The sequence below is a fragment of the Oncorhynchus tshawytscha genome, linkage group LG06 (genome assembly GCF_018296145.1).
Source record: "Oncorhynchus tshawytscha isolate Ot180627B linkage group LG06, Otsh_v2.0, whole genome shotgun sequence".
NCBI lineage: Eukaryota > Metazoa > Chordata > Actinopteri > Salmoniformes > Salmonidae > Oncorhynchus > Oncorhynchus tshawytscha.
Window position 1 is genome coordinate 58,752,503 of NC_056434.1, and position 22,698 is coordinate 58,775,200.

Here is a 22,698-nt window from a genome sequence, read left to right on the forward strand (position 1 = left end):
CAGTGCACGATTCACATAAAAAAAATAAAAAAAATCCCCGCAAAGAGCAAGAGTTGTTGCTAAGATGGCGGCGCGGTGGGGAGCAGGCGAGGCGATGTTAACTGCCTGCAACATGGATTTTTTCTCTACAAATACACTGGACGAGGTAAAGTACAATGATTTGACACTTATGTGTTTCTTATTTTGTATCACGCGTGTGTTTCTGCTGTATGTGAATGTCTCGTGTGCTGGGAATAATGCCCTGGGAAAAAGTGACACGTGGATAAAATCACTGCTGCACAGACGAATCATGGCATGGTTATTAGCAGATGGTAAGGTTACAACTAAGATCCATTTATACGTAGAATGTTTTCATGGGTGTTTTGTTAACTGCTGCATTAGTTAGTATACAAACCTTCTGAAGTAGCCGGCTAGCTAAGTAACGCATTGCTAGCCGGGATAATGCCCGGATGTGTGGTTAGCTGTAGACAACGTGTTTTTAATGTTGGCTTTAAATGTGTTGAATTTAGTATTTGATTTCATTGTTTACTACATCGGCCAAACAAGGCAATGAACCTAGTGTAGTTATCCTAAGGCCATTTATGAACGTACGAATTTAGTTAACGTAAAACCACATGGATGACTAATAGGGAGTTGTCCAGATTGTTTGGCTAAGATGAGGCCATTGACAACTAGCTGGATATCCTTATAAAATCGTGACAAGTCGATGTTTGGCAATTTGAACATCGTATAACCAAACGTGTTGATTGAATAAACGTGTAAAGGCAATCTATATGCGTCATGTTAACGGATGTTATTTTGGGCCTAGTTTTAACTTCTGTCTCAAGATGATTCATTCCCACGTGGTTGTAAATGTATGACGTAAACCTTTCAATGAAACTGCAAAATCGTGAATTGAAGTATATAGATTGTCAGTGTAATGTACAAAATTGGACATGATCGTTAACCTCGTTTTACAGTTAAATTGGCTGCAGGTAAGTTGGCTTGAGAAATGGTTTGTAATGGGTGAACCCCTGGCTACACGTGCAACCTTGTTTTAGACCGTAATGGCACACCTTTGGGCGATTGGCAACACTTCTCTTTTAACCCGAGGTTGTATATGAGATTGTAAAATTATTCCCACTACCATGTTCATTAACATGAGCAACGCGTGGTGTTTTCTCTTGTTGACTCACTCAAACCAACAGCACTAGCTACGTTTTCTTGGTCAACCATGAAACTTGCATACCAGTCTGTATATTTCAGTTGTATTTGAGGTATTATTAGCACAGATGTGTATAAAATACTGCCTGTTTGAAATCCACGAGGGTAGCAACGGTCTTTCCTACAGTGGAGCCGCGTTTGTTGTAGTGCAACACGTGGTAATGAGGAAGGAGATCCCATTTGGGCGAGATGCGTGGTAGCAACATTTCCTACTGCGCAGGGTCAGTTAATTGTGCATGGACTGAACGACACGTGGGTTGCAGATGGTAGTTTGCCCAAACATGATCTCTTCCTAAATACTCGACAGCTTTGTAGATTAGGAATGAGGTATATGTGCTCTTCAGGGATTTTATTGCAGTTGTACTTGTATCTATTTGATTTCTCCCCACAAATGGAATGCAAAGTGCCCAAGTCTGTCCCAGGCACCCATTACGTGATGGTGGGTCTTGTGTAAGTGGACGGTAGTGAACACAACTGTTTAGGTCCTGCCATAAGAATACCTTTTTAAATTAATATAATCCATCTTGTTTGCTGCTGAAGACTTCACTGTCCTCCCAACATGAACAGCATACTTTTCACCATGATAAACATGTTTATTTTTTTCCCTTCTTCCTTGGGACATCACACTTGGACCGGGGCCTAGATACTAGGCTACATTTATCTCTACAGTGCTATGATGGCCTGGCCCAATGTAACATTATGTATGTTGGAAAGCTTCCAAAGATTTCTCCTCTTTAGGGCTGTGCTGCTGCAGGGTAAGCTCAGATGGAGACTGATCTTCATAAGTGACTCACTGCCTTCTGATTTGAAAGGACTGAGTATTGGGTGCTGTGTGGTATTTAGTTTGTGGGTTTGATTTTATGATTACATGCAATTCTGACATCTGGGCTATGTGATGTTGTGAACCCCCTGCCTGAGGTGGATTCCATGTCAGAGTGCCTCACTGTAGAAGACACACTTCCCACCCAGGCCTAGTTCTAAAGATACACAGGTACCCCTCTTGCACACACCATCCGGACTTTAGCTTCAGATTCTGGAGCATCGGAATGCTCTCCCCGGGGCTCCTATCCTTGTGTCGTGTTTGTCCTGCTCATATCAAATCAGCCCTAACCTGCTTCATTGTCCTGTTGCGTAACATTACCTTGTTGTGCTAGTGTGGTAGGTAGTCCCAGGGTGTGACTATTTGTCGCATATGCTCCTAAATATTTTGCTGTGCCACCTGGAATTCTAAGTTAAGAGCATTGTGCCTAAACATTTGTTTATGATTAAGCTTCACTGTACTGTTTCTGAATGACAGAGAACTGAGCATATATTTGTAACTTTGTAGAATGCGCCAGCGAAAACTGGTTTCTGGTCCAATTAGTTCAAAAGGTATGACTCATGATACCTGCTGAACTTGTCTTATATTCCCAGGTAAGAAGTTTTAGGTTTTAAGTTTAAAAAACATTTTTAAAGGTTGTACTTATTATAGGACTATTTCTCTCTCTACCATTTGTATTCCATTAACCTTTGACTATTGGATGTTCTTATAGGCACGTTAGTATTGCCAGTGTAACAGTATAGCTTTTTTCCTTCTCCTCGCTCCTCCCTGGGCTCGAATCAGCAACACGTCGACTACAGCCACCCTCGAAGCAGCGTTACCCATGCAGAGCAAGGAACAACTACTAGAAGGCTCTGAGCGAGTGATGTTTGAAACGCTGTTAGCTAGCCATTTCACTTCGGTTACACCAGCCTCATCTCGGGAGTTGATAGGCTTGAAGTCCTAAACGGCACTGTATTTCGGGAAGTTGTAGTTTCAACGATTTCATTGAAGATATCATGGCGAATAGATCAGGTAAAGCGAAGTCCAACTCTAAAGTGGAAGTGAGACAGATTTTTTGTTTGAGGAATCTTGGAGTGTTATGATTCAAATGAACTGAGGAGCTGTTTCTGCAAGGACAGGATGTACTTCTGGATGGGTAAGTGCTAATGCCATTTTATGAAATATATTAAAAAATATATATATATTATACTTTTTTTTTGCAATGGACTTCCAAGGGGGGTGTTGGTTTGTTTGGGTGTGTGTATATATACAACAATGGCCGGAGTTGAATGGAACAGCACTTCACCTTAGTGACTGTTCCCTCTGCTCTATACAATACATATCTGTTTATTTTAAGTGATAAAAGGCTCATACAATACAAATAATTTTTATGTTTTCTTTCACATTGATAGCGACTCCAACTGGGAGCCCCTTGTGCCAAGCTGCCCGCTCTGCCTGTGCCCCCAGTGGTGTTCATATGCCACAGTACATTACTGCAGGCATGGCTGCCTCAGGGCCAAAAGGGCACAGCATGGAGGCGTCGTTGTGTTCTGTGTCGCTTGAAATGCACCACTTGTTCAGTTTGCCTCTGCTTTACATCAGAAAGAGACTGCTATGGGACATGGCACAGGCAGCAAAATATTGTGACGAGGACTTCCAAGGGGTGAACCGTTATTATTTTATTTTTCTAATATTTTTTTAGACATTTTTTGTGTGTGTGTTAGAATTGCTTTTTGATATGTTGTATATAGTTATTTGCACTGCTGTATATAGTTATAGGTAATTTCACCAATTTGGCCACTTGGGTACATTTGGGCAACTTGTGTGGGACACCTGGGTGATTTCATGGTAAATGTCATGTAGCTCACCCATTCCTGAAACTTTGCACACCTACAGTTGCCCTCTTGTGTTATCCATCAAAATGATCTCCCGCATCCTATCTCACTGTGTGGCTATTCTAGTACATGTGAAAGATGATACTACAACAATAAAAAACAGAAGACGTATGTTCTTTTCTCTTTTCTTCCACCAGATCTACTGTGTTATATTCTCCTACATTCAATTAACATTTCCACAAACTTCAGAATGTTTCCATTCAAATGATACCAAGAATATGCATATCCTTGCCTCGGGCTGAGCTACAGGCAGTTAGATTTGGGTATGTCTTCAGGCGGAAATTGATGACAAAGGGATGCAGCCATAACAGGTTAATGAGATTCACATCCGTAATATGGGCTATATCTCAATTGGTATAAAACGTGGATCCTAAATTTTGTCAACTTAAGTAAATGTTTTTATACTTAGCCATTAGTGGTAGGCCTGCTCTCCATGTGTAGGTTTGAGAGGAATGGAGCAGGGTTAAAGTAATACATTCCCAGCCGATCAAAGGGCAAGTTGAAGCTATCGATCACTACTGGATATATTGCTTAATGGGATGATATGACAACAGCCAGTGACGGTGCAGGGAGCCAGATTCAAAACAGAAATCTCATGATTAAAATTCCTCAAACATGCATGTATTTTATACAGTTTTAAAGGTAGTCTTGTTAATCCCACCAGTGTCCACAAACGATTGTTAGGTCATCACCAAGCCACAGATAAACAGCCATTTTTCCAGCCAAAGAGGAGTCACAAAAAGCACCAATAGAGAATTAATCACTAACCTTTGAACTTCATCAGATGACACTCATAGGACTTCATGTTACACAAGATATGGGTGTTTTGTTTGATATAAAGTTAATATTTATATCCAAAAATCCGAGTTTACATTGGCGCGTTCAGTAATGTTTTGCTTCCGAAACATCCGGTGATTTTGCAGAGAGCCACATCAATTTACAGAAATAATCATAAACATTGATAAAAGATACGAGTGTTATGCGTGGAATTTTAGGTCAATTTCTCCTTAATGCAACTGCTGTCAGATTACAAAAAAGCTTTACCGAAAAAGCACACCATGCTATAATCTGAGTACAGAGCTGAGACCAAAACATGCCATGTTGTGGAGTCAACTGAAGTCAGAAATGGCATTACATATTCACTGAACTTTGATCTTCAGAATGCACTCCCAGGAATCCCAGTTCCACAAGTGTTTGATAAAGTTAATTTATGTCCAAATACCTCCTTTGTCCATGCGTTTAGTTCAAAAATCCAAATTCACGAGCGCAGGCCAGTCAAAGTCTAATTGCGTTACAGTTCGTAGAAACATGACAAACGATGTATAGAATCAATCTTTAGGATGTTCTTAAAATTAATCTTCAATAATATTTCAACCAGAGAATTCCTTTGTCTTTAGAAAGGAAAAGGAACGCAGCTACCTCTCACGGGTGCCTGAAACAAGGTTCTAAATGCTGTTGACATCTAGTGGAAGCCTTAGGAAGTGCAATATGACCCCATAGACACTTGGATAGGCAACGACATGAGAACCAACAAACCTTAAAATCCGACCAGGAAGTGGGAAATGTTTCTTGGGTTTTTGCCTGCCATTTGAGTTCTGTTATACTCAGACATCATTCGAACAGTTTTAGAAATGTCAGTGTTTTCTATCCAAATCTACTAATAATATGCATATTTTAGCTTCTGAGACTGAGTAGTTACTCTAGTGACTCTCACTTTATTCATCCAAGCTACTCAATACTGCCCCCAGCCATAAGAAGTTAAACAATGCATCAAATATGAGTTGCAACTTGCACGGGTGTTTGTGCGAGTGGTCGATTTCGGATCGCTTTGACTTGTTGGGTTCTGGTTCTTCAGGCTTACTGACCCATACTCTCCCTGTTTCTCCCCATCAGGCGGTGATCCTCCATGGTGGCCTGTCTAGTGACAGTCTGGGGCTGGAGACAGGAGAAACACTGGAGGCCCTGTGCTGTCTGGACCCCTCCATACTGTCCATATTTGAGGACACAACCACAGGAGAGGTAAGGCTCAGAACATAGTTCAAATCACTTCCTGTTTCCTATATAGTGCTCTACTTCTGACCAGAGCCACTTATGTAATGTAACTTTTTGCTAACTGTATAATAGTTCAAATTTAACTGAATTGTGAAAATGTATTTAAAATATATTTTTCTCAGAATAAAGTTGGACTTGATGAGGATAACGAGGCGACGCTGCTCACAGCTCTGACTGAGATCCTGGATAACGTGGACAACGAGAACCTGTCCCCCTTCGACACACTGCCAGACTCTGATTTACTGACTGGCCAGAAAGGCCGGGAACACTCTCCGGTGAGTCCCACATACAAACTGAACTTATCCCTATTTGACATGCTGCACAACTCTGAAAATGTAAAGACAGACTTTGTTAACTTGCGGTTTGAGGTGAAGAACAAATTACTTAACTCACCACCACTATTGAACTTTTCAATCAAATACTATCATATCCCCCAAATAGGCACATTTATAAGCCTACATTTTCATGACGCCAAGTAGCCTAAGACTACTTATGTATAGTCAGGTGAGCGTCCTTACTCAACATTGACAGGAGCGCTACAAACACGTCGTATTCCGCATTTCAAACTCATTTTTTGAGGTGCAGCCAGGAACTTGTACTTTACAATGGCCTGTGGTGGGGCCAATGAATGAGGATTCTCCATCGTTTAAAACTCCAGTTTGGAACATTTTGGCTTCCCAGTAGATTACAACGCAGATGGACAGTTTTGGGTAGAATATTAACCTCTCTGGGATATGTGGGACGTTAGCGTCCCAACTGGCTAACATCCAGTGAAAATGCAGAGCGCCAAATTGTAATAAATTACTATAAAAATTGAACTTTGAAATCACACATTCAATATGCCAAATTAAAGCTACACTTGTTGTGAATCCAGCCAACGTGTCAGATTTTTAAAAAAAATAAAAATAAATAAAAACCCAAGCAAACACACAGACCATGCTTAAATAATTCATGCCTTTGAGCTGAAATATGTCCCAAAACATCACAAATGGTCCTTTTGTTTCGATGCTATTTTCTGAGGATAGCACCCAAGCAAACACACAGACCATCATATTTCAACCCTCCAGGCGTGACACAAAACGCAGAAATAAATAATTCATGCCTTTGACGAGCTGCTTCTGTTGGCACTCCAATATGTCCCATAAACATCACAAATGGTCCTTTTGTTTCGATTAATTCCATTGATATATATATCCATATCCAAAATGTCCATTTATTTGGAGTGTTTGATCCAGAAAATGACCGGTTCCAACGTGACTACAAAATATCTCAAAAGTTACCTGTAAGCATTGTCCAAACATTTCGAACTACTTTTGTATTACAACTTTAGGTATTTGTTAACGTAAATAATAGATCAAATTGAAGACTGGGTATACTGTGTTCAATACTGGAGGAAAACCAAGTGTAGCTAGCTTTCAGGTCACACGCCTCTAACAAAGAGTACACCTCCCTCTACCCTCATTCTGAACAGTTACTTCTACATTTCTCAAAGGAAAAACCTCAACCAATTTTTAAAGACTGTTGACATCCAGTGGAAGCGATAGGAACTGCAGGAAGGTCCCTTAGAAATCTGGAATGAAAAACCATTGAAAAGAGTGACCTAAAAAAGAAAAATCTGAATGGTTTGTCCTTGGGTTTGTCCTCGCCTGCCAAATAAGTTCTGTTAGTCAGACATGATTCAAACAGTTTTAGAAACTTCAGTGTTTTTTCCATCCAAATCTACTAATAATGTGCGAATCTTAGCTTCTGGGCATGAGTAGCAGGTAGTTCAATTTGGGCACACAATTCTCTATCCTAGAGAAGTTAACAGTATGTCGCCAATGCTCAACGAGAATAACATATGCCACTACAAACATCTTGACACTTTTACGCCGTCATCATGCCCGGTATTTCTTCCACTGGCGCAAGACGGAAATGGAAAATTACACCACTTCGTCTCCAAGCAGCCTTTCTTAGCTGCCTCTGACCGGGCCAAAGAAATGACAGGAGCGATTTATAACCACAGATATACGCACAACTCTTTTCAAATGGCTCATACACTAAAAGGGCATTGTCTTTTTCACAATTGAAGTATTCCAACCTAATGTGGAAGTGCATATGAAACACAGGAAAATCACTTGACTGCAATAGGCCTTTGAATAAACAAACTACAAGAACTGTTATTTCATTTTCTCACTGTACCGAAACCAAACCATGACCCTCAACTGTAATGCGTACCAATGGTTTGGTGAACCGTTACACCCCTAGATATAACTGTATACACGATGGTGTACTTCGTAGGGCTCGGATGTACCCAGCTCTAGGAAGCAGGGCTGTCTAAACAAATAAGAAACTGGTGACTGTGTTCCAATGGCCTTTTTTTAAACATTTTAAATGCCTAACTCTTTCGTCCTGTGTTTTTCTTCTGTTATTGTAGCTGAGGAGACTGCTTTGCTTGTCCCACTCGTCTCCAGAGAGTGAGACACCCTGCAACACACGACAGTTCTCCACTGGGAAGGTAGCACCCAGTTTCTAGCGTTAGCTCCATTTTCATATTGACGTGTGCATAAGTCTTCAGAGAAATCATGACACACCAAAAAGTCTAACTGGTGTGAAAGTCTGCAGATGCAGGTGGTCCAGCTGATGTTTTAAACCTTCAAGCTGGACAGAGGAATGCTCCAGACATTAACCCGATGTTTCCCCTCTCTTTATCTAGAGTCTCCCCAGGACACAGGAGTCTGTCCAGAGGAGTGATGGAGAGGAGGAAGAGGACGCAGAGGCTTGTTCTCCCTCCCTGAGCCCAGACAGACAACCCTCGTCCCCAGAGCAAGAGCTCCTGACCTGGGGTGGCCTGTCCCTGCCTCTGGAGCAGCACATGGATGGAGAGAGCATGTCAGTGAGTCTAGGAGAGCTGGTCAGACACATGCACCCCTATTGCATGGCAGTGTGCGTGGAGGATGAAGGGGAAGAACGGCTGCTGGCGGAGGAAGGGATACTGCTGGAAGTGGTCGAACATGGAGAGCATGGCGAGACTATATTTGCCATCCCAGATATGGGCATCCCTTATGCTCATCTCTCTCTCTCCTTGCCGGGAGTAGAAGACTCATTCAAAGCGGAGCAGAGGGTTCCAGATGAAATTGGAGCGGATATGTTGGAGACGCCAGAGTCTGAGTCGGCGAATGTCGTAGTTGACGATGACGCAGCAAAGGTGGCTGGCCCTTCTGACCCTGCCGAGACCCTGAGAGCAAAAGCAAGTGGTGAGAATGTTATCTACAGGAGACCAAAGGAGGAGACTGTAGAAAGATGTCTGTCTCGAAGGAAAAAGAAACGGAAAAACAAAGTGAAGCGTTCACCTGCTGAGGTCACCCCCGAACCTGCCCAGGCAGAGGGGAGGGTCCTGAGGAGCGCGTCCCATAGGGGCGCCGCCCAGGTCTCCTCGCCCCGGAAGCCCATCAAAGAGACGACCAGACCAGAGAAAAAGGACAAAGAGACGTTTTCTTCTGCCATATCTATGGCCGCCCCCGAAGCCCCAAAACAGAAGACGAGAGCAACACATACTGGCGAAACACAACACATACAGCGACAGAGCCATGTGGAAGTCACAACCTTAACACTATCCACACACCCCAGCGTTAAGGTCATCCCCGCCTCAGACCATGTGTTGAAGGTCATGGCCTCTGACCTGTTGCCAGTGACTATGACCCCAAAGAAACTCCAAACAACCACAGGCTGCGAGAAGCCTCAAAGCCTTCTAGCTTCTGCAGCTAACCCAACAGCCCCCCAGGCAATGACAATCAACCCTGCAGCACCCCAGGCGCTTACCCCAAGTGAACGACCTGTGTCAGTGGCCCCCCAGGCAATAATGCAGTCCAACAGTGCCTCTCTAGCGGCCCCCCAGGTGATCCCCAAGCCCATTAAGGCCTCCCAGGCTATTGAGCCCAAGCCTAAGCCCCTGTCCCTCCAGCAGTACCGGCTGCTGCGACAGCAGAAGAAACCGGCCCCCTTAGAGAGACCAGAGGACCAGAGCACCAAGTGGCCCAGCCTCCCTGATGCCCCTACAGAGTTGCCCCCTATCCCCTGCCTCCCCATCCCCTCTTCCAAAGACCCTCGTCGCCCCCACCCCTCCCCAGGGAAAACTGAGGTGGAGGTGAAAGTGGCCTGGCAGCCCATGGGACCAGGAGCACCTCCTACACCTGAAGCTCTGCTTGTGCCTCCTGCTTACATGCTGGCCTCCAAATCATCTTCCCCAAGCAAGGCTTCTAGTGCAAATGCATCCCCTATAACCCCTCCCCAGCAAGCGACTGTTCCTATTCAACAGCCAGCTAAAGCTCGCCAATCCCCCATCTCCGTTGTGCCTTCATCGAGTACTGTGAGTGTAGTACCCCCACCACCCCAGAACCCTTTTGTGAAGCGTAATATACCCCAGGCCCCCCATCCTGCACTCAACCCCCTGCTCCAGTCCCAACTACCCTCCAAGACTGTGGTCCTTATCAAATCTCAGAGCTCCAGTGGAGCCTCTACTAAAACCACTACAGCTGCCGACAGGCCCGCCCTAATTGCTACTATAGCCCAAAAACCCACCCCTGTCGCTGGTGCTCTACTTGAGAAAATGTTCAACTGCACCACCAACGCTGCTGCTGTTTCTGTTCAGAAGCCTACCCCTGCGGCTCCTTTGAAGGTGGCTACTACTCTCCAGAAGGGAGTAGTTACTCTGCCCCGGCCTAAGATGCCTGACCTGCTTACAGTCACTCCTGGGTCTACCCCAGCCAAACCCTCCACTACCCAGTCCTCCAAACCTGCAGTGAGGTGTACTACAGCCCAGGAGGCCCCCAAAGCCAAGAGCCCTACTCAGGAACTGATAGAGGCATTCACCAGTGAAATTGGTGAGTGGACATACTGGACATATACTACTGTACTGATCCTCTGGTTGCTTAAATGTGTTTAGCCTTGCCACAGTTTGTGGTTTATTGGTATAGTGCTGAGTGGTTCTGTTATCTCACAGGTATTGAAGCTGCTGACTTCAACAGCCTGCTGGAGCAGTTTGAAGAGACTCAAGGTGAGTGATACTGATATTAACACATGCGTTCTCTCTGGCTGTAGGGGACACAGTTATCAAAAATGACTGCCAAATTTCTTCAGTCTACATTTCTTTCACATTTTCTTTGGTATTAGTTAATCTATAACTAATAACCCACTGTTTATTGAACAAGACAGTCTGTTAGAAAAGTTGGGAATTTTGCGTTAATGGTTGATTCTTCCTCGCTGAAAATATAATCCACGTTGCCCTTACTCCTCGAGCATGCTAGTGGGCCTAATGGTTTTGGTGTTAGCTAACATCTGACTTGCTGTTGGCTAACAGCTCAGTGGGTCCGCCAGTTCAGTAGTACTAGACTAAATCTGTCACCAGGATCACTTTCACTGGACTGTATAGTGGAGGGAAGTGGCGTGTAGGGTTGCAGGGCTATCTCTGGCCCTGTATGGGGTGGGGGGAGGATTTGCTTGGCAAGACTCCTGCAGTTAAGAACGGGCACCTTACGAAGTTGACGGCTGACAAACATTAGACTTTGCAGGTCCATCTGCAATGTGCTCAATGTCTTGTGTGTTTTGGTGCAGGTAAGTAGCTTGGCGGAGCAGCGTTTTCAACGTTTTTGCTTATCTAGATGGGTCTTCATTGTGGATTGACACTCATTTTCTTTGATTTAATATATCCATTTGATGTTACATATTAGGATATACCATGACTTGTTTTATTAAATAAAACGACTTTAGAATGTATTAGCCTATAATGTGCGCCTCAGCCTTCATGCATGTAGCCTGTTTCAAAAGAAGTGATCACTACTACAATGCAAGGTGGAATTTAAATGATGGAATAAAAATGTAGCTACAACAACAAGCAACCAGCAGGTAGGCTGTGATATGAGTTAAGGAGAAAGCACAGCAATATATAGCCTGGCTAGTTTAGCTAGCTAACTTCTTGAGGTTACGCCGACTTGACGCAGTCAAGGTGGGCACTGTCAAATGGGATGATGAATAACATTGTGGCTGCTGCAAGTTAGCCCGTTTAACTAGTCTTTGATGAGCTGGCATCCCTCCTGTCAGCTCCACTCGCATTTCTCACACACCCATCCGGTCCTTCCCCCGCAGCAGCAGAGCTGGAGTCTCTCCCTTTGTGCGCAGGTTAAAAACAGAAGTAAAAAATAAAATAATGTATTCTGGATATCAGTCCCCCCCCCCTATTATTTGAGTATTACTTTTCTTTCAAACGCCCATCCCTAGTTCTGAGTTCATGTTTGGTTACATGATTTGTGATGTATTCTGCATGTGAATAATGAACATGGTAAGTCTTATCTAGTTAAGTGCCCACTTCGTGTTAAAGCATTGGTATTCAAGTTCAAACATTGAGGTGAAAGTTGTTAACATGGGCCATGGCTGTTTCAGGAGATTGGTTTTGATGTTCTAACCTTTTAATGAGGCTGTCATTTATTTCCCCCAAGCGGGTAGGGCTAGGCGTTATACCTACCTACCTATTTAACTATATAACCTTATTGATGCGCTGACCGGTTTGGGTTTTACCGTGTCTTCTATAATGGTATTTCAACATATGGTCTGTGAAATGTGATGCCCAACTCCATCGCATATGTCAATTTTTATAGTTTACTGTTTGCTTCCTGCAAGTCGAGTCTCACCCTCTTCTCCTGCATGTCGTAGCCCTGCCCCATCACTCAAGGGGAGCATGTTGCTCAACTACGGAGTCACGAGCACTTCACTTGCCATTCAGTCTGCATGGTCAGAAGAAACGAGTTGTCGGTGACACCGATGCTGCTTCCAAGCATTGTATAATTAAACGATTACACTGCAGAAAAAACATAAATGCAACATGTTAAGTGTTGGTTTCATGAACTGATATAACACTACAATTTTTCCATATGCACAAGCATATGTGAGTGAGCATTTCTTCTTTGCCAATATAATACATCCATTTGACAGGTGTGGCATATCAAGGAGCTAATTAAATGGCATGATCATGACGCAGGTGCACCTTGTGCTGGGGATAATAAAAAGGCCACTAAAATGTACACTTGTCACACAAAACAATGCCATTGATGTCTCAAGTTGAGGGAGCGTGCATTTGGCATGCTGACACCCGAGCTGTTGGCAGAGAATGTACTGTTAATTTCTCTACCACAAGTTGCTTCCAATATCATTTTAAGGAATTTGGCAGTATGTCCAACTGGCCTCAACCTTAAACCATGTGTAACCACGCCAGCCCAGAACCTCCATCTGGCTCTACCTGCGGGATGGTTGGTGTGAGACCAGCCACCCGGACAGCTGATGAAACTGGGTTTGCACAACCAAAGAATTTCTGCACAAACTGAAGCTCCTCTGCATGCTCGTCTTGCCAGGCAAATGCTCACCTTAGATGGCCACTGGCACGCTGGGGGAAGTGTGCTCTTCACATAGGAGTCTGTTTCAACTGTACTAGATTTTATGGATGAATTTGAATACTCAGATTCTGTGATGCGATCCAGAAGCCTGTTGTCGAGCCATTCATCTGCCGCCATCACCTCATGGTTTAGCATGACAATGAATGGCCCAGTGTCGCAAGGATTTGTTCAAAATTCCTGGAAGCTGAAAAATGGCCCAGTTCTTCCATGGCAGCATACTCACCAGGCATGTCCCCATTTAGCATGTTTGGGATGCTCTGGCTCAATGTGTACGGCAGCGTGTTCCAGTTCCCACCAATATCCAGCATATTCGCACAGCCATTGAAGAGTGGGACAACATTCCACAGGACACAATCAACAGCCTGATTCACTCGATGCATAAAGGAGACGTGTAGCGCTACATGAGGCAAATGGTGGTCACCATACACTGACTGGTTTTCTGATCCACGCCGCTAACTTGTTTTTAAGCATGTGTGACCAACAGATGCATATCTCTATTCCCAGTCATGTGAAATCCATAGATTACAGCCTAATGAATTTATTTCAATTGACATATTTCCTTATGAACTGTGACTCATAAATCTTTGAATTGTTTCATATTGCCTTTTTTGTTCAAAGTAGTTTGTGTAGCTCTTAAGTCTGCAGAAGGCTTTCTTTTCTTAGCATGTTGTGGCTAAAGTAAATATTGTTAGCCAAATGTAAACATAGCTAACTAATAGTGTGATTTTAAGTGCTGGTGTAGGCCTAGAGCAGCATGATTTAGAAGATACCATTGCACAATCAGCGGAATAGCCCAAGCATGAATGTTTAGTTAAAGAGCTAGCAAGCAACGTCTTTTATTATTTTAACTAGGAAAGTCGGTTAAATTATTTTTTACAATAACGGCCAACCAAAAGGCTTTCTGCGGGGACTGGCTGGGATTAAAAGTAAAGAATATAGGACACAACGCACCACCACGAGACAACGCTACATTGACCTAAAGATGACACAGCATGGTAGCAACACAAGATGACAACATGGTACAAACGTTGGGTACAAAGGGTAAGAAGGTAAAGACAATACATCACGCAAAGCAGCCACAACTGTCAGTAGGTAGCCTAGTGGTTAGCACGTTGGACTAGTAACCGAAAGGTTGCAACATCAAATCCCCGAGCTGACAAGGTAAAAATTTAAATGAAGAGGGAGAACTGTCCAGTTTGACTGTTTGCAGCTTGTTCCAGTCTCTAGCTGCAGCGAACTGAGAAGAGTGACCCAGGGATGTGTGCTGTGGGGAACTTTTAACAGAATGTGACTGGCAGGTGGATGATGGGGCTGCAGTAGGCATCTCGGATAGGGGGGAAGTGAGGCCTAAGAGGGTTTTATAAATAAGCATACACCTGTGGGTTTTGCGATGGGTATATGGAGATGACCAGTTTACAGAAGAGTATAGAGTGCAGTCCAGTTCTTCCATGGCAGCATACTCACCAGGCAGCCAGGTTCTCCTATAAGGAGAACTGGTTGCGAATCTGATGGCTGAATGGTAAAGCCCATCTAGGCACTCGAGCACCCTTACCTGCCAATCTATGAATTGTCTCCATAATCTAGCATGGGTATGATGGTCATCTGAATCAGGGTTGGTTTTGGCAACTGGGGTGAAAGGAGCGATTCCGAAAGAGGAAACCAGGTCTAGATTTAACTTTAGCCTGCAGCTTTGTGCTGAGAGGACAGTGTACCATACCCCCAAGTACTTGTATGAGGTGACTACCACAAGCTCCGCCCCTCTCCCCAAAGGTGTGACTACTACCTCCTGAGGGTTTGTTCTTCTTACCAAACCACATGGCCTTCTGTTTTGGAGGTGTTCAGAACAAGGTTAAGGGCAGAGAAAGCTTGTTGGACACAAAGCTTTGAGTGTTTAACACAAAATCCGGGGAGGGGCCAGCTGAGTATAAGACACACTGCGTATAAATGTTCCTACTGCTTGAGCTATGTTGAAGTACATTGAGAAAAGCGTGGGGCTGAGGATCGAGCCTTGGGGGTACTCCCTTGGTGACAGGTAGTGGCGGAGACGGATGTTCTGACTTTGTACACTGCACTCTTTTGAGATGGGTAGTTAGCAAACCAGGCCAAAGACCCCTCAGACAGCAATACTCCAAGAATGGAATGGTCTACCGCTGGTATTCCCAAAACTCTTTGTGACATCAACTGGACTTTGGTGGTCAAGATGTGTTAGTATCTGTACTGATGGTGAAAAAGCCATGACAGGAAGACATGGTGGAGTGGTAATGTGCGGGCAAGCAGTTGCTCCCGACGCCACTTGGGTACATTGCAGCATCCCCCGAGAGGCTCTTGCTGCTAAAAGAATGCCTGACAACTTGAAAGACGTTTGGACACTACAGTGAAAATGGTTAACTTTTAAAGCAAGGCCCCTGAACTCGTGTGTATTTTCTGCACTATGCAATGATTTGGGCAGCGACCATGTAACGCTTTTACAACATACAGAAGTGCGCTGGTTATCAAGGGGCAAAGTATTGACACGTTTTTTAAAATTCAGAGACAAGCTTAGTTTTCTTTACAGACCATTTATTTGTCTGACCGCTTGCATGATGACGAGATTCTCACACGACTGGCCTATCTGGGTGATCCTCCTGATGTACTGGCCTGTCTCCTGGTAGTGCCTCCATGTTCTGGACACTACGCTGACAGACACAGCAAACCTTCCTGCCACAGCTCGCATTGATGTGCCATCCTGGATGAGCTGCACTACTTGAGCCACTTGTGTGGGTTGTAAGACTCCGTCTCATGCTACCACTAGAGTGAAAGCACCGCCAGCATTCAAAAGTGACCAAAACATCAGCCAGGAAGCATAGGAACTGAGAAGTGGTCTGGTCATCACCTGCAGACCCACTCCTTTATTGTGGGGGGTGTTCCCTTTATTTTTTTTGAGCAGTGTATATCGTAATGTTTTTATCTTCTTTGATTTCAAAATAGCATTAGACAGCACTACTCACTCAGTTCCAGGTTGGATGGTGTCCTCAGGTCTTTGCTGTTTGTTTGCTAGAGCACCCTCCATATAGCTTGGAAAAAGGAATCCTTGGTAGCAGTAATCTCGTGTGTGTGTGTGGTCCCCTGTTAAACACTGACCAAGATTTTGCTTGCTACCCTGGCACAATTCCTCTCTGGCATGTCAAACAACAATATAGCCAAAGTGCTGCCAATTTTCCTTCTGGTTTTACAATTACGTTTCCATGATTTACAGCAGTTCACCAATAAACTCGGTCTAGATTGTTTGCCCATATCTATCATGCAGCCCTATGTCGGGACAGTGCAAGTTATAACAGAAATGTTGATTTTTGGTTGAAGTTAGATTTATTTTATACTGTTCAGCGGGGCGAACGCCCCATTGAAATTGTTGCCACCCCAGGGTCCTGAACTACTGCTATTTTGAACTTAAAGGAAAAGTCCACCTAAATTGTTATGTTTTCATTAGTCAATTGTTGATATTCCCCAAATGTTTTGCATGTCAGCAATCTAGTTTTCAAGATCGCATGTAACTTTCAAAATACAAAAGTTTGCCATCTCATGATGCATTTTGCAAGTTAAATGGGTGGTTTGCCTTTCTAATGATTCAAAAACCTGTTACTGTCTTACTATGAAAAATATAGTCATAGATAACTTTGAATATATTATATTTTGGCCATTTTGTCCAGCCCTACAGGGGGGGGGGAATTGGGTTCACATTTGATACTATTGCTACTGTGCCTTTAAAATAAGGTGCTGCATAGTCAGGGTGGCTGCTATGCGGACATGTCCACTGAGCTGGAATTCTGCCCTGTCCGCAGATCCATTTAACTTTGACCACTGCCTTTGTCCGGCTGGATGTACAGGCCCCAGCTAGAACAACTGGCCAGATGTGTGTGTGTTGGCACTGCCACTGACTAGTCCTGGCCTACCTAGCATAATGGCTGAAACGTGTAGATCTAGCCCAAAATCCAAATGTTATCATGGAAACGAATGCCTATGAATGTGTTGGTGAAAGGTGAGCATGTTACTTTACTGACCTCTCCTCCTTCCCTTGATTTTACTCATTCCTTCTATTCCCTCTCTCTAGCTAAAGAGGAGCAGTATGTTCTGGAGGTCTCTGGTAGAGCAGCAGCTGTAGGAAACTCTAGGTGAGTTACCCTACAGCCCCATGCTGCTCTGGGTGCGTGTGGGCACTTTGTATGTATGTGTTATCTTGAGACCTACCGCACACTGAAGACCTTTGTCTGACCACACAATGGGCCAAGGGATCCAGCATTTAGTTAGTTTTTGGATTAAAAAAATAATAATCTTCCCCCCCCAGCAACCCAATTGTTCTACTGTCCTAGTCTGTGTGGCTTCTGAGCATAGCCTTACACTTCATCTTAGAAGTGTACCTGTTCAATGATGCAGTGTTCAAGGTGTGTGTTTTTGTTTCTATTGTAGTGTGGAGCGGCCATGTGACAGGACAGTTGTGGAGAGGGTCGGCGCACATGACCTGGCAAGCACTGCAGGTAAAAGCTACGGTACTAAGCACCCTGTCAGCTGCTAATGCTAACTGTATTCTGCTAATCATAAACCAATCACCTGGTCGTCACTAGTTGCCACGGTCATAAACCCTGTCTAGTTCTAAAATGTAACCTGTCAAAATCAGTTTTAAACCTAACCACACTGCTAACTTTATGACTAACCTTAAATTGTGACCAAAGCCTTTTTCATTTTTTTCTCCCCCATATAGACAATTTTGGCTTTGTCTGAAATCTAGTGGAATCCCAATCGCCCAGTACAATGCTAATCACACACCAATCAGTCTGTACACTGTAATGCTGATTGTACATTGCTAATGCTAGTCATACACCAATGGTCATGCATGGCTCAGTTGGTAGAGCATGATTTATGCAACGCCAGGATTTTAAGTGTATTAATCTCCCTGTACACTGCTAATGCTCATCGCACGCCAATCAGCTGGGGCCTAGTTTCCCAAAAAATCTTAAGGCTAAGTTCATAATTCAAACCTTCGTAGGAACATAGTTTTGCAAACTTTTGGGAGATTTAACAATCATTAGGAAAGTTGCACTTGAAAACAGTTACTATTTACCGACTGCTTTCGACCACTCGTAGAACGGCTAAGTGCGTCGTTAGGTATCTTTTTTTTTCTTCCCCCTACCGCGTCACTTCATGCACAAATCTCCACTAAACATAGAATCAAGATGATCTGTCTGACTGCTGATAACTACGAAGTTGATATTTGTTGCCATAGGCGATATCTCTAGGAACTGATCCGTCATTAGTATTGTGGGTCAATTCTAATATTAAGGTAAGATTAGAATGGATAAAGCTGATCAGAGAGCAGGCGCTGCCTTTTGAGCCTATCGGTATTGATGCAGGCTCCAACGACCCCACTTAACTAACTTTATTTTCCCATGGTTTTGGGAAATGCATGCTACGTCTTCGGCCGTTGTAGGAACAATGCGTTGTTAAAACACTCGGAAGCCTAAGTTCCATTGCTATGGGGAAACTGGGCCCTGTACGCTACTAATGCTAATCATAAACTATTCAGCCTGTACGATGCTAATGCTAATAATAAAATAAAAAACATGTTTTGTCACACAATGGATAGGCGCAATGAAATGTTTTACAGCATCAGTCATAGTAGTATGGTGCCCCTGGAGCAAATTGGGTTTACGTGCCCTGCTCTGGTCCTCGAACCAGCTACCTTTCGGTTGTAGGTCAAACACTAACTGCTAGTTCACCTGCCGCCCTATACACTAATATACTAAAGACATGTCAGAGGTTTACACCCTAAACATAAATTGCTGTCACTCATGGAGTAATTGGAACACCTGTCTGTATCTCCTGGTAAAATGCTTGACATCCATTATTGTGGTCTAAAATCTACCTTTAAATGACAACCAGGGGCGTTCTGCTTCAGATTTAACAGTAGTGGACTACTCTCTGGCCCCGTCTCCTTCTAGGTCTGACCCCTCCAGCTACTCCTCCTCACCAGATGTGGAAGCCCTTGGTCCCTGTGGCACTCCTTGGGAAGAACCGAGTGGCTGAGACTCCTAAACCATCGCCCTCCAAGGCCATCCAGATCAACGCGAGGCCCCTGCCTGCCAACAAGCTCCGAAGCAAGCCTCCCAGCCCCCCTATAACTCCCACCAACACGGTGGCTCTCACTCTGGCTTTCTCAGACCACGACTACTGCCTCCCTCAGAAGGAGCCTGTGGCTATTGCTGAAGAGCCAGGCAAGCGCTGGAATGTCAAACAGCAAGCAGCCATCACCATCAGGACCATCGAGCCGCTTGGCAGCACCACTACCAGGGCACCCCAGAGGATCCCTGCCCCCTCCCTCCAGACCCTCATTCCTGCCCTGTGTACGAAGACCCAGCAGGCTCCCCTATCCCTGGATGTAAGGACTGATAGGACTAGCTCTGTGCTGGGTACCCCTGAAGCTTCTCCCACCAGGCTGGAGCAACAGGTTGGTCCCCTGGAGATGAGTCCCAAGAAAGGGAGATCCTACCGGGGCCACAACATTACCTGCTCCCCCAGCCCCAGGGAAGAAAAGGGAGGACGCGAGAGGAAAAGGAGAATCCACCATTCCTCCAGCCCTTGTTCTACTGACTCGGAGTCTGACTTTCACTCCTCCTCCTCTCAGTCTAGATCTTGCTCTCCACCCAGGAAGAGGTGAGATGCTCATCCACTCTTTGTTTCTGTCTTAAAATCTATTTGTCACCTGTCACGAGGCAAGGCAGTGTCCTCTAATGGCACTGAGTCTTAAGTCTGACGGGATGAGAATGTCCATATTCCTCTCTGGTCAGTGAGGGGGAAACGGCTGGTTCATGCTATGGGCACAGATGTCAGTTTTGAAAACATAGTATGAGTTCTCAATCTGTCCTCCCCCATCTGATATTAATGTAGCACTCAAAAAGGTGATGTCATTGGTTTACATGTGACTAATGGTGATATCTAGTCCATCCTAATCTGACATCACTGACAGATTCCCCCCTCTCCTCCAGGTACAGGCCTCGTCACTCTAAGAGCAGCTCCAGTTCCTCGTCTTGCTCCTCTCGTTGCTCCTCTCGTTCCTCCTCTCCTTCCGTGTCCCGTTCTCCTCCCAGGCGGCGGTATTCCTACTCTTCCCGATCTGGATCCTGGAGTAGGTCCCGTTCCCGCTCTCCCCACAGACGGGCATGGCGCAGAGGCAGTAGTCCACGCAGGTAATTAAAGCACTTTCCTTGTAAATAGCCATGGGGTAAAAAAACACCGATCTGGAAATGAACCGCGTGTGGTCTGTGTACATTGCCTTCAGAAATTATTCGCCCCCTCGATCATTTCCACATTTTGTTGCTACAGCCTGAATTTAACATGTCACTGGGTTTGATACTCCTGTCACTGATGTTTATAACCTGTATATGTCCTTTCTAAAATGTTTTAATATTCAGTTTATCCTCTTTTTTTTGTGTGTGCTGGAAATATAACATTAGCAGTCTACAAAAATGCACCTTCACACTTATGACATCAAGCAACCTGTCCTTTGATTTTCCTGCCCTCTTGTTGGAAGTGGTCTGAATAGAAAGTACAATGTTTCTCCCTGACACAATTTTTTTTTGTTTCAGATTATTTTGTCAGAACATGTCAGAATTTTGTTTTAGAGAAATGATTTAATAACGAAAATCATAAATGTCTTGATTATTCAACTCTGTTATGGCAAGAGTAAATATTTGCTTTCACATAAGTTGCATGGACTAATTCTGTGTTTAAAACCTCTTACGTCGACCTGAGACGCAGACGTCCCATCTAGGCATCTGGAAATGCAAATGCGCTACGCCAAATGCTAATAGCACTCGTTAAAACTCAAACGTTCATCAAAACACACATGCAGGGCATTGAATTAAAGCTACACTCGTTGTGAATCTAGCCAACAAGTCAGATTATTAAAATGCTTTTCGGCGAAAGCATGAGAAGCATGAGAAGCTATTATCTGATAGCATGCAACACCCCGAAATACCTGAAGGCGACGTAAACAAAAGAATTAGCGTAGCCGGTGCTACACAAATAGCAGAAATAAAATATAAAACTTTCATTACCTTGGACGAGCTTCTTTGTTGGCACTCCTATATGTCCCATAAACATCACTATTGGGTCTTTTTTTCGATTAAATCGGTCCATATATACCCAAAATATCCATCTATGGAAACTGTGATTCAGAAAAAAAGACAGTTTCAAAACGCTACGTCATTTTTTTAAATTAAAAAAGTCGACGATAAACTTTCACAAAACACTTCGAAATACTTTTGTAATCCAAATTCAGGTATTAGTTAACGTTAATCTATCAAATTGATCACGGGGCGATGTGTATTCAATAGCTCCACGTCTTCAAATCATCTTCCAAAATCTCTCTTCCATAACGTCCTGTTGGAGACCGGATGGAAAGTGGTCTCTCTTCCTCGCTTGACCAAGAAACAACGAGAAGGCAATTGACAAGAGTGGTGACATCGTGTGGAAGCTGTAGGACTTGCAATCTCGGCCCTATTTAATTTCGTGCCCCTTGAACAATACATGCAAGTGGCGCATGGATATTTTTTTCAGTGATCAGTTTTTCTTGCGCTTTTCGATGAAACAGACGCTCTGTTATAGTCACAGCGGTGATTTAACCAGTTTTAGAAACGTGAGTTTTCTATCCACACATACTAATCATATGCATATACTATATTCCTGGCATGAGTAGCAGGACGCCGAAATGTTGCGCGATTTTTTTTACAGAATGTTCGAAAAAGTAGGGGGTAGGATCAACAGGTTAATAGGATTTAAGAATGAATTGCTGTTCTTGACTGTTGACTTCTGGCCTGCAGTTGCTGTCTGTCTGATACATCCGATTGGTTTGTTTTTCAAAGCTTTGCAATAGTGATGTGCTCTTAGTGGCAGCGCACGGTGATGTCCGTGCAGATTTTCGCCACACTCCTCCCCCACGAAGAAACAGTGTAGAAACAGAGGATACAGGCTTTGGCAGGTTCATGTTCCTGCTACACCAGGGAAGTCCTCAGTCATCGAAGAAGAGTTCCTGTGGGTGTTGATTGTGCCTGCGAGCCAGCTCTTCTGCCGTAGGGTAGCAGGGCTTTAGGTAAACAACATGCACTATCCAGACACCTTCCCAAGTGTCCTACAAACATACCAAGTAGTTCACCGGCCCCAATTGCTGCACCACACCGTATTGACCTTTCCATTGCTATGCTAGCTTGGCAGTTAACTGCTTGGATGCCTTTGACAGTTTAGAATGGACTCTGACACGAGACTGAGGTGGGAAACACGTCTCGTCTTAAAT

At 44.1% G+C, this 22,698-nt stretch overlaps 1 protein-coding gene across 1 annotated transcript in view; it reads left to right on the top strand.

Annotated features, from left to right (window-relative positions):
• Nucleotides 1–22,698, top strand: part of LOC112252768 (peroxisome proliferator-activated receptor gamma coactivator-related protein 1) — a 36,486-nt gene continuing 13,788 nt past the window's right edge. The window contains exons 1-10 of the mRNA XM_024424338.2: nt 1–145; nt 5,794–5,919; nt 6,075–6,227; nt 8,369–8,449; nt 8,648–10,814; nt 10,934–10,987; nt 17,464–17,524; nt 17,820–17,887; nt 19,349–20,060; nt 20,393–20,593. Of these exons, the coding sequence (XP_024280106.1) occupies nt 65–145; nt 5,794–5,919; nt 6,075–6,227; nt 8,369–8,449; nt 8,648–10,814; nt 10,934–10,987; nt 17,464–17,524; nt 17,820–17,887; nt 19,349–20,060; nt 20,393–20,593 (3,704 nt within the window). The 5' untranslated portion in view covers nt 1–64. The remainder of the gene's footprint in view (nt 146–5,793; nt 5,920–6,074; nt 6,228–8,368; nt 8,450–8,647; nt 10,815–10,933; nt 10,988–17,463; nt 17,525–17,819; nt 17,888–19,348; nt 20,061–20,392; nt 20,594–22,698) is intronic.